This window comes from Syngnathoides biaculeatus, chromosome 2 (genome assembly GCF_019802595.1).
Source record: "Syngnathoides biaculeatus isolate LvHL_M chromosome 2, ASM1980259v1, whole genome shotgun sequence".
NCBI classification, from domain to species: domain Eukaryota; kingdom Metazoa; phylum Chordata; class Actinopteri; order Syngnathiformes; family Syngnathidae; genus Syngnathoides; species Syngnathoides biaculeatus.
In genome coordinates this window covers 34,181,550-34,200,115 of record NC_084641.1, presented here as the reverse complement: position 1 = coordinate 34,200,115, position 18,566 = coordinate 34,181,550, and the positions used below count along the sequence as shown (strand labels likewise).

General features: G+C 40.1%; 1 protein-coding gene across 7 annotated transcripts in view; it reads right to left on the bottom strand.

Moving 5' to 3' along the window:
- The window catches only part of nbeal1 (neurobeachin-like 1), an 87,169-nt gene that overhangs the window by 30,666 nt on the left and 37,937 nt on the right, over nt 1–18,566 (bottom strand). For 4 of the 7 annotated variants that reach the window (XM_061802107.1, XM_061802152.1, XM_061802115.1 and 1 more), the window contains exons 3-15: nt 15,028–15,119; nt 11,151–11,312; nt 10,945–11,026; nt 6,922–7,049; nt 6,737–6,819; nt 6,083–6,168; nt 4,285–4,645; nt 4,052–4,158; nt 3,144–3,230; nt 1,796–1,879; nt 1,571–1,669; nt 926–1,497; nt 333–465 (exon numbers count right to left, since the gene is read on the bottom strand). In XM_061802107.1, the coding sequence (XP_061658091.1) occupies nt 333–465; nt 926–1,497; nt 1,571–1,669; nt 1,796–1,879; nt 3,144–3,230; nt 4,052–4,158; nt 4,285–4,645; nt 6,083–6,168; nt 6,737–6,819; nt 6,922–7,049; nt 10,945–11,026; nt 11,151–11,312; nt 15,028–15,119 (2,076 nt within the window). Of the gene's footprint in view, nt 1–332; nt 466–925; nt 1,498–1,570; nt 1,670–1,795; nt 1,880–2,351; nt 2,409–3,143; nt 3,231–4,051; nt 4,159–4,284; nt 4,646–6,082; nt 6,169–6,736; nt 6,820–6,921; nt 7,050–10,944; nt 11,027–11,150; nt 11,313–15,027; nt 15,120–18,566 lie in introns of those variants that run through there. The other 3 variants (XM_061802131.1, XM_061802135.1, XM_061802143.1) reach the window with 3 other exon arrangements.

Sequence of the window (18,566 nt, the reverse complement as noted above, 5' to 3'; positions counted from 1 at the left end):
ACAATCACATCTAGGGGAAATTTAGATTCTCCAATTAATGCATGTTTTGGGGATGTAGGAGGAAACTGGGGTGCCCGGAGAAAACCGAAACATGCACAGGGAGAACATGTGAACTCCACAGAGCTGAGGCCAGGATTTCAACCCGAGTTCTCAGAACTGTGAGCCCAACGCTTTAACTAGTTGCGCCACCGTGCCAACTTGTCTTATATATTTCGTTTATATTTTATTTTGATAATGGGAAACATTTACATGTGAAAAACCTGCAAAAAACATGAAATCAGGAAGGGGTCAAACTCTTTTTGACACCACGGTATCTATGGAATATCACTCACCCAGAGAGAGTCACAGAAGCAGTTGTCTGGCAGCATGACCGTGACATATTCCTTTTTTGTGCAAACAGCCACCACCAGCGCACCTGCAGAACTAATAAAGGCCTCGAACCCGGTGCCTCCAGAGGTAAAAAAGCTACACAGGTTGAAAAATGGGGAAAAAAAAATTTAAACATCTGTTTTTCTTTTTTACTGTATGCACGTGTTGTTTGGGAATTCTTCTCTAATATACACAATAACTACATACACAAAGCATGGCCACAACTGTTTGTCCTCCAGAATTTGATTCAAAACCATTAATAATCTATTCATCAACATAGATATGAAATAAGGTGCATGTGGTGGACACACAAGTGTGTAACATTGTGGTTGCATACATTAGTGAGAGACAACTACACACACGCACACACACACACACACACACACACACACCACACACACACACACCACACACACACACACACACACGCACATGCACACTAAATAGCTAAAAAAAAAAGTTGAATTAAACAGGGTTAAAAGACTCATTTATTGTTGAAAATTGCTTTTTTCCCCCCTCTGGGCTTTTGTTCCCAATTACTGTTCTTTTAACTAACCTGTAAAGCTGCTTTCTCTTGTCTTTGCTGATTGAATCCAACTGATCCTGGTCCAGAGAAAACCAGGCTAGGAAGCTGAAGCCAGAGCCCGGCCAGCGCTGTACTGTTGGAACTGCGATGCCGGCCATGCTGGGTGACAGATCAAAGTATTGCATTGCACTTTCCAAACCCTGCTTACGTACCATGGCTAGGAGAGCTTTCAGCGCAGGCCCCAGATATGGATGTGCTTGGCTGTACTCTGGAAGTCTGAGCAGGTGCAGGAGTCTAAGAAGATCCCTGGCGCTAAAGGACTGTGAGCCAAGAGAGCCCACCAACCGAAAAAGGCTCTCTGCACAAGCTCGATGGAGCCGCTGATGACACTCAAGGACAGCCAGTGCTCTCAAGACCATAGCAGCATTTACACAAGTTGCACGTGTCTGTCGATTGAGGGAGGAGAGGCGAAAGAGCCAGTCGGCAGCAAAAATCTGCAATTCGGATGAGTCCAATTCTGGGAGCCACTGGACAAGCAGGAGTAAAGGATCCACATTGCTGATTCCGAAGAGGCCGACTGACGTGTGCTCACCCTCCACCGCCTAAAGATACACCCAAAAAACACACCTGTTTAAGACAGTCTTCAGGAAGCAACAAAACAACAAATAACATCACCATGTTCATCAGCTCTTTAAGGAGGTGTCGAGATGGCTGGCCGAGTGAAACGAGGATTTCATACAACTGATTATAACCAATCCTTTCTTTGAACACCTCCTGTGGGTGTGAGAAAAAAAAGTTTCTTTATATTGTTGTTTTATCCAACAGAAAATGAAACAGCCTTTTTATATCTGCTTTAGAAAATTACACGTGAATACACAGGTATTTGATAAGACTTTTCACCTTTGCAGCAGGTGATTTATGCATCACTGTAGTTAGGGCTTTAATACTTGCTACAGCAAGGGAGTCTAGCCGTCCTTGTATCACCTGAAAAAAAAAAAGCAAGCTGTATCAATATTGTGTGTGAATGCCTTTTACAGTGTGTAAAAACATGCAGATAATTTAAATCCACATCTATGAACAAGATAAACTTTATTTACTGAATAAGAAAATGAAATGAAAAGAGCGCAGCGTTTGGGTCAGACCATGTAAGTGTGCAAAATGTGAGTAAAACATTCAACAATGGTTAGAATTCTAACTGTAGTAGCTTTAGGGATTTTTTTTTTGTATAAGTTTGCTCCAAAAGGAGTGATAGCTTGGTCACAGAGAAATGAAAAGGAAAACAACCATTTACACAAACAAGCAGACACATGCATAGTTCCATACACACTTTTCATTACACAAACACAGACAATATATAGAGTACATGCAACCCATACACCAGAAGTCAAACCATCAAAACAAACACATCACCATCCAGCTCTGTCCTGCTCCCGTCAACAGGTGCAGTGTTTCTCACCTGATGTTTTATGAAAATAAAACATGCAGCTGAAAACAGTTTGAGTTTGGGACCAGCTGGAGGGACTGTGTTGACAATGTCAATGAGCCCAGATCCCCCTCACACCACTCCATTGTGATAGCATTCCAGTGGAACCCAAAATATCTGAAGAAAACCAAGACAATATACTGTATAGGGGAGGGAAGAAATGTAAATAGGCAATCTAATTAAATGAAGCTGGCAAAGCTGTGTGGGAGGAATTGAGGTCACTCCTCAGCAAGACTGGGGATATGTCATCCCACTATTCATCAGTTTGGTGAATTCCGGATACAGAATTCATTGATTTATTTTTTTCTTTTGTCCATGTTATTTAAATCGCAAATGGTTATGCAGTTGCTTATGTCCACTATACACCAGACATCAAAAGAATAACTTATAAAGAAAGAAAGTATGCCAATTAGGGTGTATTATCTGTGTTTTTAAGAGGTTTTGCCTTAGCTAAAACAAAGTCACACTGAGGTTCTTGTCCAAATGCAGGTCTATCTACCTTTTTTCTTGATCAATGGAGGGCTTAAAACACAACTAACCTAAATGATACTGCTGGGATTTAGGACATAGAGAGCAGAACAAGACGATCAGAACACAGGAGAGAACAGAGTGACTTTTTATTTGCATTCATGCCAAAGCTGGGCAGGATCTGGTGAGGGTCTTGCTGTGGAGTGGCCAATGTGTCTGGTCAGGTACGTGGGAGAGGGTCGGGGAGGTAGTGAATAGGAATGGGGGTAAATTGAGGTGGGACTTTCTCTGTTGTACCTGAGTGTCTCTTTCTCCTGTCAGTAACCTGTTGTTGGTTATATCTTTCTGGTCCTTGTCTGCCGCCGTGCACCTAGCATTAACCAGCTGACACACACAACAGGCAAGATGTCAGCAAAGCATGTGGGGGAGTTGAGAGAGCAGGAGAGAGGAGGGCACAAAGGTTGATGCAGTGGAGGAAGGATGTAGTGAGTAGAGCAGCAGGTGAGAGGTGAAAAAGCCAGACCCTATAAGGGTCAACGTAGAGAAGTGATGGTGATCCAGCCGAGCTACAGAGTTACCATGCATGCTGTGAACAATTTTTAAACTATAGATGGCAAACAGTGCAGTGTGCTAAATAAACCTCTACAAGAACCAAAAAACATTTAGTTTTATTGGCAAATGGTATGCTTTATAAATGTTCCTGCTAAAGGAGAATGCTTTTCTGGGTTATCCTTAAAAGGAGACATATTTTGCCAAATAACATTTTTCTAGCATTTGTGTTGTAGTATTGTCTTTTTGGTGCCTCTGTTAACGTGAAATATGAATTAAAAATCGTCCACGAGTAATCCATGAGTTGGATATTTTTCTGATGAGGGGCCTGTAATCAAGCTTTTCGAATTTCTTTATCTTAGCTACTGTACATTACTACTAATGATCTCCACATCAGTGCTGTCAATAAAAACGTATGCTCTCATAAGTGTGTGTAGGGGTGGGGTTGTGAGTGGGTAGTCTTAGCCAAATATGGACAAAGGGGATACAAAACTGGGTCGAATAGAAGAAGCTTTCAAATGGGGCTTTTCCGGACACTTGTACAATAAAACCATGGTGTTTTGAAATGAAACTGGCATTTAAATACTCAAGCCACCCATGGAGTCACTCCGTGGAGGTCCAGAACAGTTACATACTACAGTCAGGCAGGAAGTTACCTTGCTGTTCTGGAGTAGTCGTGTCAGATGCTCAAAGCAATTACTGTTGAGGAAAATGGCTTGTAGAACTGGCCTGTCTGAACAAAGGAACATGTCCCTCATTGTGTCTGTGAGACAGTGAGTGATCGGGAGAGCAAGGAAACACAGACACAAAGTGTTGAAAGTACTGTATGAATATTCAGTAAATTTGAACAATTGTACCAACAAGCTCATTCTGTATTTGATTGTCCTACCTAGCATGTGCACTTGCAGTGCCACAAAGCGGGTCTCCCAGTGACTGCCCAGTGTTAGCAGGCGACCTTTGGCTTGCTGCTGCTGTTGAGCAGCAACCAAAGCTGCTGGGTCCGAGTTGAGGAGCTTGAAGTAGTTTTCTAGCACAGAGGAAATTTCCACCTGCCGCTGGTCTGAGCTGGCAGTCAGGAGGCACTGCACCACCACCCTCAAACAACCTAAAGTAAGACATGCTTTCCGATCAGGGGCATCACTGTCCCAGTCCTCTCCTTCATCTGAAGAACAACTACCCATGGAGCAGTCAACCAGCACCCTCATCAAAACCTCCATGGTGGCCGGAGACACCGCAAGCAGTGCGTTCTTCTGCCAGAGTGATAAGGGTAAGGGAAAAAAATAATTAAAGGATGTATTTTTCCGATGGTATAATATGTTATAAATACAAATTTGGGGATTACACTAAAAGATGAAAATGAGAAGAGATCAATAGTTTGGTTTTTATTTGTAGGTATTTATATCAGCAGCTGATAAATTTAGAGAATTATTTGTGTTGTCATATTGAGGTAAGCAAAAGTTTGGAAAAGATACACTTAACACAGTCAATATGACTTAATATTTATGTGCAAATCTTTTTCATCCTATAACTGCATAAAACCTGTGATGACCTGACTATTGACGGTGTAATGCATGCTCCATTGGGTTTAAGTCAGAGATTGTCTTGGCCAGTCGAAAACCTTCCAATTCTTACCACTGATGAATTCGTTTGTTGTTTTGAGGAGTCACCTCGCTGCATGATAATCCACTTTCATTACATAATTATATGAATCGACAGAATATGCATATGCTGATTAACGAGTTAATTTTGCTGCCACCTGGTATAACATCAATGAATATTAAACAATCTGAGCAAGAAGAATCCATGCAAGCCTAAGTCATGGCACCTCCACTGAGTTTCACAGATGTCCTAGTATACTTGGGATAGTGGACCTTTCTTTCTAAAAAGATTAGTTTTTCCAACACTTTGGTAAAAAGTTTATCTTTGTCTCATCAGTCCATCATTGTACTTTTTAGTCTCATCTTTGCACTTATTGACAAACTCTCGTGAGCATTCCTATTCTTTTCGCTAATGGGTACTTTGTACCTTCTCACGTAAACAGTATGTTACAAGAATATCACTCCTGTCCTCTGGAGGTGCTGATGTTACTGATCATTTTTCTGAGGACTTTACAGCTCTCAAAATCTTTTTCTCATCATCATCTACTGCTGCTCTTGGAGATTCCAAATAGTTGTATTGGCTATGACCAAAGTTTCTGCAATTCCTCTGATTTGTTTCCCATTTTTACTCAGCTTCACAATTGCTCGTTTTTATCGATAGTTTTCTTGATTTTTTTTTTAATGTTGGTTAGAACTCTAACTCATAAATGTAGTCTTAACAGGAAAAACCCAAATCTGAAGATGAATGTAGACATTCAACACACAACTGTCCGTCACACATTTCAATACTTGCGGACATCCATAATTGGTAGTTTGAAATCAAGGGTGCGAGTTCTCAAGTTGTGTATCAAACTAATGTAATACCTGCAAATATAAGCTTAAATGCTTTTAAAATTCATAAATGTTTCACATTACAAGACCACAATCTAAAGCTATTTTAAGATCAGTATCTTATTTTGACCGCTGTGTTCTGTTATTGTATGAACTATGTGTCCTCGAAGACAATATTCATTTCAAGAAACAACATAATCCAAACATCTCGATAAGTCTGAGACAAGTCTCGCTGACCAGATTTTTCACGTGACCTACCTGGTCACCAGCTACTATGGCACCAAAAAGGTGCAGTAGACAACATTTTAAGCTCTCCTTAAGGTGTTCACTCTCTTGAAAACACTCTAGAAAAAGAGGTCAGACAGAAACACAGATTATTTACCGTATTAGTGGACCTTAAATATACCTTAGGTACCAGGAAGAGGCCTAATGATACTGTAAAGCAGAATCATCCTTGCGAACTAAGAGCATAAAACACAGACAAATAAGGAAATTGACTGGGTCATAGTAGACTCAGGTCACCCATTACTCATCTGTCAACACATCTCAGTGGGTAGAGTTCCTAAATCGATTCCAAGAAAGAAAAAAAAAAAAAAAAAAAAAAATCACCAGATGCAAATTTGGGAAATATCATGAAGGAAAGTAAATGCATAGAACTTACTGCTTGACAAAATGTTTGGCATCAAATCACTATAGCTACACAGTGAATACATAAAAAAGGAGAATGTTTAAAATAGCTGTCAGGAGAGACCATTTACTATTATTTAATCTGAATGTCTGGCAAACACAACAAGGACCACTGATGAGGTGTAGAAGAGCTCACAGTAAACAGTTTTAAATGATTTTGTCATTCATTTACATTTAAGGAATTGAAATGAACGGGAATGAGTTGGGTTGGCGTTGACAACATACGGTAAAAGAAGGGAACAAATTCCACAGTGAGTGGAGCTGCTTTGTACTTCTGTCTGCTTCTCTCAATTGTGCCCTGCTGGTTCCTAAAGAACAGGACATAAGAATGGAAAAATTGCATACACTGTATACTCTAGTCGCTAACTGCAATTCAGAGCTGAGCATTTGTATCTGCTGGGTGATATTACCCGCAGATTTGATGCCTCCAGTTGCAATAAGGGTCATAGAGGCCCTCACAGAATGCCAGTGCATGATGGACAAACTCCTCTGCCTGGCTCTGATCCACCAACTCCTTCTCTTTGGTATTGCTCTTGAGCTGAAAGACCACAAACAGATGCACTTTAGAGATTTTTTTCCATTTACTTCTCTTCTACGGTTCATTTTTAGGCCTATGGAGATCGAATGAACTGACTGAAAGCAACTTAATGGGAAAACCGAGAAAAAAAACAAAAAGTGAGTCAGATTCGCAGACAAACTCCTTGCAAAAAAAATAACAAACAAACCCCTACCCCCTGTATTAACGGACGCATTCACTACTTTGTTGTTACTTACTGAACTGAAAAAAACAGCACGATTGTCAAGGAAAACCCAAATTATTACCCGGGCCTCTGTAGCTCGAATAATCAGGGGTGCACAAAATTTTGATCTGGTTCTCAATGGAGCACCAGAGGTTGTTCCTTGATGCTTTTTTTTCTTTTTTTAATTTCAATAAGCTACCGACTTCATACAACGAACTTAAGTCCTATTCTTTACCTCTGGACAACTAAAGGAATACAACTTTTTTAATACGCGTCTTTCCCCCTTTTAGGTCTTTTAGCATACTGTCTGAGTTTTGTCATAATCTGCTTCAGTTAACAGCCTGTTAACAGTCTATACCAGTGCTTCTCAAATAGTGGGGCGCACCCCTGCTATGCCAGGGAGGCACGTGTGACCCTGAAAAACATGTTTTGTTTTGTTTTTTTTGCCATACTATAATAAAGTGTATTTGCACTTCTACTACGGTAGTTAGCAGTGGCGCTCTCATTGTCAATGTACGCAAGGAGTATTAGCTCTATGGTGTAGGGCTTTTTTTTTCCATTTCACGGACAGGCAATCTGAAGTAGAGTAAACAAACCCATAAGAGACAACGTGGATTTTTTTTTTTTTTTTTTTTTTTTTACCAGGGATGAAAAGAAAGCCAGAGAGAGACAAAGACAATGAGACACAAAAAGTTACCCGACAGCTAAGACAAAGAAATACGACACCTGTAGCACTTGAGTGCACCGTGACTACAGTGGGAGATGAGAAAAGATGGCTGTGTTTACTGTGTCTAAAAACGTTAGCAGCGGACAGCATGAAGCCAAATAAATTATTTCCACCACTTAAAGACATTACACCTGAGTCATGCTGTTAAGACGCTGGAATTTTTTTTCAGCTAAAACATGCCAAATATTGCCAACAATCATCCCAGTTTGTGAAAGCTAATTCAGTAACCCAGCAAGCACTGTTAACATCATATATGGTAGCATACCAAATTGCTTAGTGCAAAAAACCCAGACCATAGCAGAGATGATACTGCCTGCTTCAATGCTGTTGCTGCACTGAAGACTAAGTACAGGTCCCAGCTAAACATTGAGCAGGAGATGAGAGTTGCAGTATCATGCTTCAAACCTTGCTTCAAAAAGCTGTGCACTGCAAAACGTGCTCACTGAAGCCATTAATCCTGACTTCCTTTTTTTGATTTAAAAAAAAAAGACAGGAAAAAAAAAATCAGCAAAAATTGTTGTTTTTAAGTGTTTTATATGTTGTGCTAAAGAGTAAATGTTGCTAATCTGAATTTCAAGTTATTGACTTTATTCAATTTAATTGTGCAATAAGTCAGTCAAAAATGTTTCATTTAAACAAGCATTTCTTTTATTTCAGGGAAATTGATGCGCTTAAAATATTTTCTGTTAGAGACTAAAAAAAATGTTAATAAAGTGTAAAGTTAAACTATATTTCTGATTTATTTTTTGTTTTCTTTCATGTTAATAGAGATACAAAGTTATGCAGCAATGTACTTATAAGAATTATATAGACAAATGATAATTTATAGTTGCGGGGAAAGGGCGCAAATTGTTTTCTCATTGGAAGGGGGGCGTAACAGAATAATTGAGACGCACTGGCCTATACGTGCATACCTGTTGCGACAGACATTCATTTAGAAACATGATCTCAACTCAAGTTAGACAATTATGACGCCATATTGATAAAGGTGGACGACTGGTTAGACCGACAGTCTCACAATTCTGAGCACCGGGATTCAAATCCCAGGCCCACCTGTGTGCTTGATGGCCAAATGTTTACAAAGGTTGAGGACACTGGCCTTTGTTGGCTGAAAACCACCCAGAGCTAAGATTTGCACTTCTGAGACTGCGTTTTTTTTCCAAATGTATGTTTGCCGGCAAAATCCAACATATTTGCCCCACTCTTGGATACATTGATAAATGGAAATAAAGACAATTTTTACTATTGATTTACGGACGAGGTCTGATCATGTGGTGATACAGCGAGAACAGGGGTGTCAAACTGGGAGCCCAGGGGCCATTTTCGGTCTGCAAAATATTTTGTGGTGCCCACCTTAATATCAAAGTTAATTTTCGTGCGGCCCTCGAGTTTTTTATGAATAGGTCTGATCATGTGGTACATCTAGAACAGGGGTCTCAAACTGGGAGCCTGGGGGGCATTTTCGGTCTGCAAAACAATATTTTGTGGCCCCCACCTTAATATCAAAGTTTAATGTTCGTGCGGCCCTTGAGTTTTTTATTAATGACATTTTCACAGTGTTGTGTGTGGAGGTGACGATCCAAGCATCTTCTGTACCGCTTATCTTCACTAGAATCGTGGGTGTGCTTGAGCCTATCCGAGCTGTCTTTGGGCAAGTGGCGGAGTACACGCTGAACTGGTCACCAACCAATCACAGGGCACATCGCGACAAACAACCATTCGCACTCACATTCTCATCCAAGGGTAATTTAGTCTTCAATTAACTTAACACATGTTTTGAGAGAAAACAGGAGTACATATAGAAAACCAACAGGCACAGGGACAATATGTGTGGCCGGATTTGGACCTAGCTCCTCAGAATTGTGAGGCAGATGTGCTTACAAGTCATCCAATGTACCACCCAATGCTATTGTATTCAAAGCTCATCAATACAAACTGCAAACATTTTACATCAATGATAATATAGTGGAACCTCGAGCTAACGGACTAAAAGGGACGGAGGGGTTGTCCGTTACAGCAAATTGTCATTATATTGAACCATCTTTTATTTTTTTTTGCGGCTGTATACACATTTTATAATACAGAACAAAATTATTGTTTGATACTTTATTTCATGGTCTAAAATGCCCAGTACCGTTCAAAGTTATTGTAAATTAAAAAAAGCTTGAAAATTATTTGAAAATTGTTACATTTTATCCAAACTTACCTTGTTGTTGTAGTGACTAGTGGCATGTCAAAGCGGGTCGCTTACATGAGCCGCGAAGAATTAGTGTGCTTCCTATTTCCAAAGCCATGTATTAGATGCAAATGATGATTGGCTTGATAGAAAACAAATAATATGTACCAAAAATAGTATGTTCCAGACTGTAATACGGCTCCAGACTTTTCTTAAAGAAAAAAAAAAAAACACTGCCGTCATGCTACGATGCTCTCTGTTCGCAGAGCTCTATATGGTAATAGAGCTCCTGCCATCATGGCTGCCACATCGATACATTGCCTCAAAATTGTCCCGTTACCACATTTAACATGGCTGTCACAAGGCATGTGGAGGTATGTTGACTGCATCGAGACATATTGTGTAACGGAAACACGTGTGTGCCAGTGTGTGCCTACGTATAATGCATGCTACAGTGCACGTAAACAGTGACCAATTCCAGAACGAACAGACTTTGTTAACGTGATGATTGGAAACTACTTTTGGACACATGTAGTGGTCTCCTAATGGTCCATTATTTCTGATAGCTGTTCAATGAGGGTCCGATATATCGAGGTTCCACTCTATAAATTGATGTTTGATTATGCCTCTATAAAGGCACTTTATAATATTGCGTTGTTCAATCTTTGACATTGAACATTTATAATAAAGAATCTGAGATTGACAGATATCTTCTTTGATACTTTTGTTTTTATAACTCACAGGGAAAAGCAGAAATAAAGAGGGAAAGAATAGGAGAAATGAGTTAGACCTGTTGAATATACAGTGTCGTCATGGCAATGATGTGGTTGATGTAGGAACACGTGCCTATCTCCTCCACATTGGAAAGGTTCCTTTTAGAAACATCCAATTGCAAACACACACAAAAACATTAGTGCACAGAAAACCAAGACTTCAGAGGATATCAATGACCTTTCAAATAATATTAGTCGTGTAATAGATGTTTGTTGTCCTCACCTGCAGACAATGATTAGGAACTTGAGTAGCAGTAGTGCCAGGTTTTGCTGCTCAGGCTCCAGGCCATCAGGCGCTTTTTGGACGCACTGAAGGAGCTGGTGGCGCAAAACCTGCAGGATGTTGTCTGGGAGGAAGCTCAAAACTGGTGGGGGTTCCTCTGGCCTGCAAACACACAACTATGTTATGATCCACAGAAGTGGGTAAAAGTATTGATTCATCAATGTACTGCAATACATCTGCTCACAAATCAATCTTGATTCAGTAAATCCTCTGAATCGAATCACATTGGTCTTCTACGGACGGACCCCACACTAGACCAAACAACAACAATATGGTGACAAAAGCAAGCAGCCGCAGCAACAGCAGTGTGAACTTCTGCGATTTCTGTTTTTAAATCTGACGCTTGTGGTAATTTTGGTTTCACCTGCAAATCCGCAACAGGAAATGGACAAAAGACCAAACCATGATACGCAATAATAACATGGAACAACAATATGATAACAGAAGTCGCCACCCCAAAGCAAAGTCATCAGAAAGACTGACTGACCTCTATGTAGTTCGTAACTACCACTTCTCATTTTATTACAAATGAGGCTTACTTAAATTTCTAATTTTTCAAGAAGAGACCGGTCACGATTTTTCCTTGCCTAATCACAACATTCCTGTCAGAGACAGATACAAGTTCTCTTTAGGAAACTGAAAATGCACGTTTTAGCTATTTTTTGCAGGTAATTTTTTTTAATAACTTTGCACTTCTTATTGGCTCCAGTATCACTTAGATAATGATAAAGATAATGGCCCGAGACAGTTGCGCAGTGGCCGTGGACCACCACTGAACCCTGTCATTTAGGGTTTCAAGTTTGTTTGTACATAATTCTAAGAAGCTGATTACTAGGAAACACATTAGTTGCATCAATGCTTTGCTGAGCTCAAGTTTGAGTGTCATAGCAACGAGTGTTAGGGTTCGGGTGCAATGTGAGCTGGGCGGGAGCCCAAGATGGGGACCTTGGTGATCCGATCCCCGGCTACGGACATGGAATGTCACCTCTCTGGAAGGGAAGGACCCCGAGCTGGCGTGAGGTAGGTTCCACTACTCTCTACGCTCACCTCTACGCAGTGCTTGGACTCTGGTACCAGCCCTCTTGAGAAGGGTTGGAATTTATTCAACTCTGGAGTTGCCCACGGAGAGAGGAGCCAAGGAGGTGTGGGTATAGCTATTGCGCCCGGCTTGGTGCCTGTACAATCGGCTTACCCCGGCGGATGATGAGGTAGCCTCCCTCTGTCTTCAGGTCCCGACTTTTGTTTGTGCCAATGCACCAAACAGCGGTTCAGAGTACCCACACTTTTTGGAGTCATTAGAGGGAGTGCTGCAGAGTGCTATCTGAGATGACACGCTGTGGCGACCCCTACTGGGACAAGCCGAAAGACACTCTCTCTCATAGTATAGTTGTTGCTCATTTAGCTTTTACAGAGTTGGTGAAATGCACGTTTTTCCCTGTTATTAATGGGAAAAAAACATTTTATCCTCATTCCAATGTATGTTACAACTGAGCAATTTGGTGGCTGACTTGATTTTCATCTCACTTAAATTAAGTAATGACTTCACATCACACGCTTAAAATTTCGTTGCGATCGATTTGGTTTCTTCGCGTACTGAGTTTAATGAAACTTGGTGCTTAAAACTCTCATATAATGAGTTTATCCAGCTTCTGCAAACAGTTCCCTAGCTCCAGTTAATTAGTACTGTGTACTTACTTGAAAACTTGCTTCTGTGCAATTAGCCTTAACATGGCATGCTGATCAGTAAATAACCAGTTTTATATTTCTGTATCTTTGCCCCATGGGGGTTTCTTAAACGTAAACACGGGTAGAACATGCAAACTCCACATAGAAAGGGCTGGGATTGAACTCGGGTCTTCAGAACTGTGAGGTCAACGCTTCCCAGCTGCGCCACTGTGCCTCCCCTGGTTTCTTAACTATTATAATATATAATATAATATATAATAATTTATTATATTTATTATGTATGTATTTCTGTCGGCTTGTCCCATTAGGGGTCACCACAGCGTGTCATCTAATATGAACGCACATATTTGTTTGGCAAAGTTTTTACGGTAGATGCCCTTCCTGACGCAACCCCTCTGCATTTATCCGGGGAGAGAGCTGAAACCTCTGCAAGGTAACTTTGGGCAAAGGCAGACTACATCCCGCACTTGTCGCCAGCCAGTCGCAGGACAGATTTCGACACCATCACAGACGGGCATGTGTACCACTACACCATCGGTTACTTATAATATCCTTTCAACAATTATGTTGGTTTTTGAAGGAATGCCGCCTGAGAGATTGAAGGTCATGGACATTCAATATTGTTTTTTGGCCTTACCGCATGCATGCAGTGATTTCTTTACATTCTCTGAAGTTTTTATATTAGATGATGAAATCCCTAAATTCCTTGCAATTGTACAATGAGGAATATTGTCCATAATCTGTTCGATTATTTTCTTATGCACTTGTTCACAAAGAGGTATAACCTCGTCTCATCTTTGCTTATAAATGACTGAGCAATTCAGAGAAGCACCTTTTGTATACAATAATGTTCCCAATTAACACCTTTCACCTGTGGGATGTTCCAAACAGGTATTTGATGAGCATTCCTCAAGTTTCTCAGTCTTTTTTGCCACCTGTCCCAGCTTTTTTTGAAAAACTTTTTTTGTTGCAGCCATAAAATTCGAACTGAATGATTTGCGAAAAACAAAGTTTATTAGTTTGATTCAAATAAATATAGGTTGAGCGTGACTTGCAAATCATTGTAATGTGTTTTTATTAATGTTGAACACAACATTCCAACTTGATTGTAATTGGGGTAGTATTTCCTTATATCTAATAGAAGAGCATTTATTTGTTCTGTCTGTCACTATGCCTCACTGGCATACATTGATAAATAAAGATAGATGTTGTTTGCAGGGTTACGTACTTTACACCCCCGCGAACAACGAAAATTCACAACTAATGGATACAGTATCAATATACCAATGTATGAAATGTACAATATTTTTGCAAGCATAAGATGGACTTAAAAGTCTGAAATTTTCTATAAAATGGACAGCATATTCTATGTGCACGATTGTTGTGTGACTAATCCAATGAAGTACATTTGAACAAACTGGTTACATTGGTAGCATGCTAGGAGGATGTAAAAAGGATTTAAAGTATAAATGTTTTATGTTCCTTATTTCTCGAGTCATTATTTTATTTGTTTTATTATTTGTTAGTTATGCTATTCTGTTTGCTGTGATAATTTTAGTTTCGATGTGACTCCGTGAGTGTGTAAAACATTGTCAGTAATGACCGGCCTACATGGGCAGTGTGTGAGGCAATGCAAACTTCTTCTGCTCACAGATGTGAAATGTAATTATTCCTCACTGCCTCGTGACCACCATCATATTGTATTTTACATAAAAGCCAAAACATGTTTTAGAATGCATGCTAACACTGTAACCAGTGTGTTTAAATGTACTTTGCTGGACAAGTCACAAAACAACATTTGAATATGTTCGAACTTGGTGTGCACATAAGATGCACCACATGTTAACGCGCTATATCTAATGTGGGGCCTTGTCTATTTAGAAGAGAATTTAAAACCTACAATCGGGAAAATATGCTACATTAAAAAAAAAAAAAACCTTGGAGAGCAAAGTCCTTGAATATGCGGGACCGTGAACGATGAACTCAAATGGGCAAGGGCACGCTGTAAGTAGTTTGTTGGGGTATCCATCCTTTTTCTGAACTGCTTATAATTTGATCATTTCCCATGGCACAACTGAAGACAGCTCACGGCACACTGGCTGAGAATCACTGTAATAGAGTCACTCTTTACCTTGATGGTGGCTTTTCGAAGTCCACATCGAGGCATCTCTCATAGGAGCTGGTGAAAGTCTCCAGCCATAGCTTCAAGTATTCTGGGTCTCTCTGAGAAGATAAATAGATGGTCACAGTGAAAATTGAAGAATTGGGTAACTTGTAATATGTGAACTCAGGAGTTGTGCTGATAATGTTCACTATTCAGCCACATACACAGGTACATAGTACTTGTTTAAAACTGCATGTGCCTACTGTACAGTACAAAACAATGTCTATTATGTCCACTGTATGTAGCAAAGCAAATTAACAGTATGTAGCACATTTCATACACAAGGTAATTTTAAATAAAGGTAACTTTACACGATTAAAAGGATTTGAAAAAAAGTGATAAAACATTTAAAATGGGAAAAAAATAATATAAATGACCACAAAATATAGATATGTATCAAGCACATGAGAGCAACAAATTCTTGAGCTAGGTGTGTTTCTGTCCTTGTTAAACTTGGGACACAGTAAGCACCTGCTAGAGTAGAAAACAAGTTGGACTACATTTTAGGGGGGGGTGTGGGGGGGCTTGGCAGGAGGTCCACTGACAGCCAGCTGATTGGCATATCCTGAATTCCTGGAACAAAACCCAGACAGAGATGGCTTGCCAACATCAGCTGCACTGGGGACTGGCCTTCAAGGCTTGAGTGGAGTTGACTGAAGTCATGAAGCAACTAATGTACTACCTACGCTCACATTGACATTGTGAATTTATTTATTTTATTATTTACATTTTTTACATCATAAGAAGGAGATAATCTGCACTGCTTGGATAAAGAAATGCTCACTGACAATTCTTCACATGAAGGCTGACTGCTTCTGTCTGCATGCCAGAGTGGGTATCTGCCAACCAGACCAGGAAGCATGCACGCCGCTTTTCTCATGAAATCATAGAGACAAGCTTGTGACTAGGGAAACACCAGCATTAGCCACGTTGTAAGAATGATGAGTTTTGCACCGAGACACCAAAAGGTCTCTGAGTTATAGGCAACTGAAATATTTACATTTTGTTTCCTCCCATTCCCTGGATCTTGATAAACATTTGCTTTTTGACTCATTAAGATCCTCTATAATTATAACCTACTAAGACAGAAATATAATTATGTCAACAGGTGAAATGGCATTGATGTTAAATTTAAATCTCTCACATAATCATGTATGATGAATTTAAGGTGTGGATTCCCACAAACTTGCACAGAAAGCACCCTTGGAACAATAACTGACCATCTTGAAAAATTTGATATATCAAGACTTGAAGCCACGTATTAGCAGATAAACACATACTGTATATAAATAAACACACCATGGTGATGACAACATAACCTTCGAGCTAGAGGTAATACCAATTTCTGTTGTACAAATTAGGCTGTGCATGGCCTAATCTGGAACATCACTGTGTACTGTCTCACCTGCCATAGAATTTATTCGGTGTTCAATCCTTTCCAGCATTTGACAAGTGAGAAGTTTCATCCTCACAGTGCAAGAGAACTGACTACACTGTCTGTTTTATACTCTATGTAGGTAACAGAGTCTTCATTTAGGCAGCAGTCCAGGAGCACAGATGCTCATTGAAGGTTTGGACTATGAAATACATGGACACAACATACTCTGTATGGGTCCTTTTACCTAGGCCTTTTTCACTGGACTGGAGAAAAAAACTCTAAGGCACAAACACAAGCCATGACAGAAAGACAGACATACAGACACAAACAAACACAAAGAGACAGACAGACAAACAGACGCATATACATTTGCCATATTTTCCCATAAATCTTTTTAAAGATGGCCTTTTACAGGTTTTTTAAAATCCCCAGCATGAGTGAAATGCCCAATGACCTACAAGGTGTCGAAGTGATGGGACACTGCTCCTGTGACGATGAAATGCAGAAACCAGTTGATGACAGTGATCAGTCATTGTGCGGGAAGTATATTCTGTTCTAGTAAGCAGATCAGGCTCGGTTTTGTGATGTTATAAACTGATTTTAGAGTTGGAATTATGTTTCTAAGGGCTATGTTACTGAGGTTCAGGAAATGTTCCAAACCTTCCAGACACGCGTGGTTGGCTATTTGCTCTGCCTGTGTGGATAATCCATTTTGGCGGAGGTGACCTGGTTGGAGTCAATGAAACCACAATGTTTAAAAAAAAAAAGAAAAATCCTTTACTGTGGATTTTAAAGAAGGGTGTGGTGCGTGACATCACACTGTAAGGGTACATTTAAAGAGGCGAGTGGGCAGGCCATAAATCCATACCCAAATAAAAAAGTCAGTTACATCAGTGTTATTCCAGAAGTATCCAAAGCTTAGAAGGAAATGAAAACAAGAGGTCAGACAAAACAGTCAGCTATCTCGGAGGGCATTATGCCTGAAATTCAGGGATAACGTTATGCATATTATAATGTGTAGTCACATATGACACACCCTAAAAGATAGATTTCACTTTATATCCCTAACCTCTGAACACTTCCACAGCTATAGTGTTGGAATTTAAGTTTACATATTTAATTTTTTCTCCCGTGCTGAGTAGGTTTTTGAATAGATAAATTGGTAGGAACAATACAGGTGAGAGGGACAAAGTCTCATTTCAATATTTGCTGGTATGATGGCCTGAGCGCTCCCTGTGGTGAAAAGTCTCCTTGTGATTAATGCACATATTTTACTAACAGGGGAACTCTGGGCATGTAGCAAACGCTTACTGGGAAATCCCCCAGTCTCATAGTTATCCATCTTCTACATAGAGGGAGCTAATATACGTTATAACCTAACCCTAACCTAACCTAACCTTAAAACAAAAGTTGGTATAAAGATATACACATGTTTGTATGTTCGCCGTCTTTGTCTTTCTGAGACGTCCATAGCGAACATGATCACTTGGCGACAAGTTGTCGAATGGCACACGTTGAACCATGGATGGGGATGTTTCAGAGTGGCCGGAAGTTTACAAAATTATGCGCGCATGAGCATTAATATACGCACATGTGAATTAATCACAAGACTTTTCAGCACCGGGATAGAAGACTAAAGATTTGTCAAAGAAAAGACGGAGACTGTGGCTTCCATGAATTGGTAGCGCTGCTCTCGCAGTGCCCAGATACCTAGGACCACTGTTGGAGCAATCATTAGAAAATGGAAGAAGCTAAACATGACGGTCAATCTCAATCAGAGTGGAGCCGCATGCAGGATATCACCTCGTGGGGTCTCAATGATCCTTAGAAAAGTGAGAAATTAGCCCAGGTCTACACGACAGGACTTGGTCAATGACTTGAAAAGAGCTGGGACCACCGTTTCCAAAGTGACTGTTGGTAATACACTAAGACGTCATAGTTTGAAATCATGCATGCCACGGAAGGTTCCCATGCTTAAACAAGCATATGTCAAGGCCCGTCTTAAATTTGCCAATGACCATTTGGATGATACAGAGGAGTCATGGGAGAACGTTTTGTGGTCAGATGAGATCAAAATGGAACTTTGTGGTCATAATTACATTGACTGTGTTTGGAGGAATGAATGATG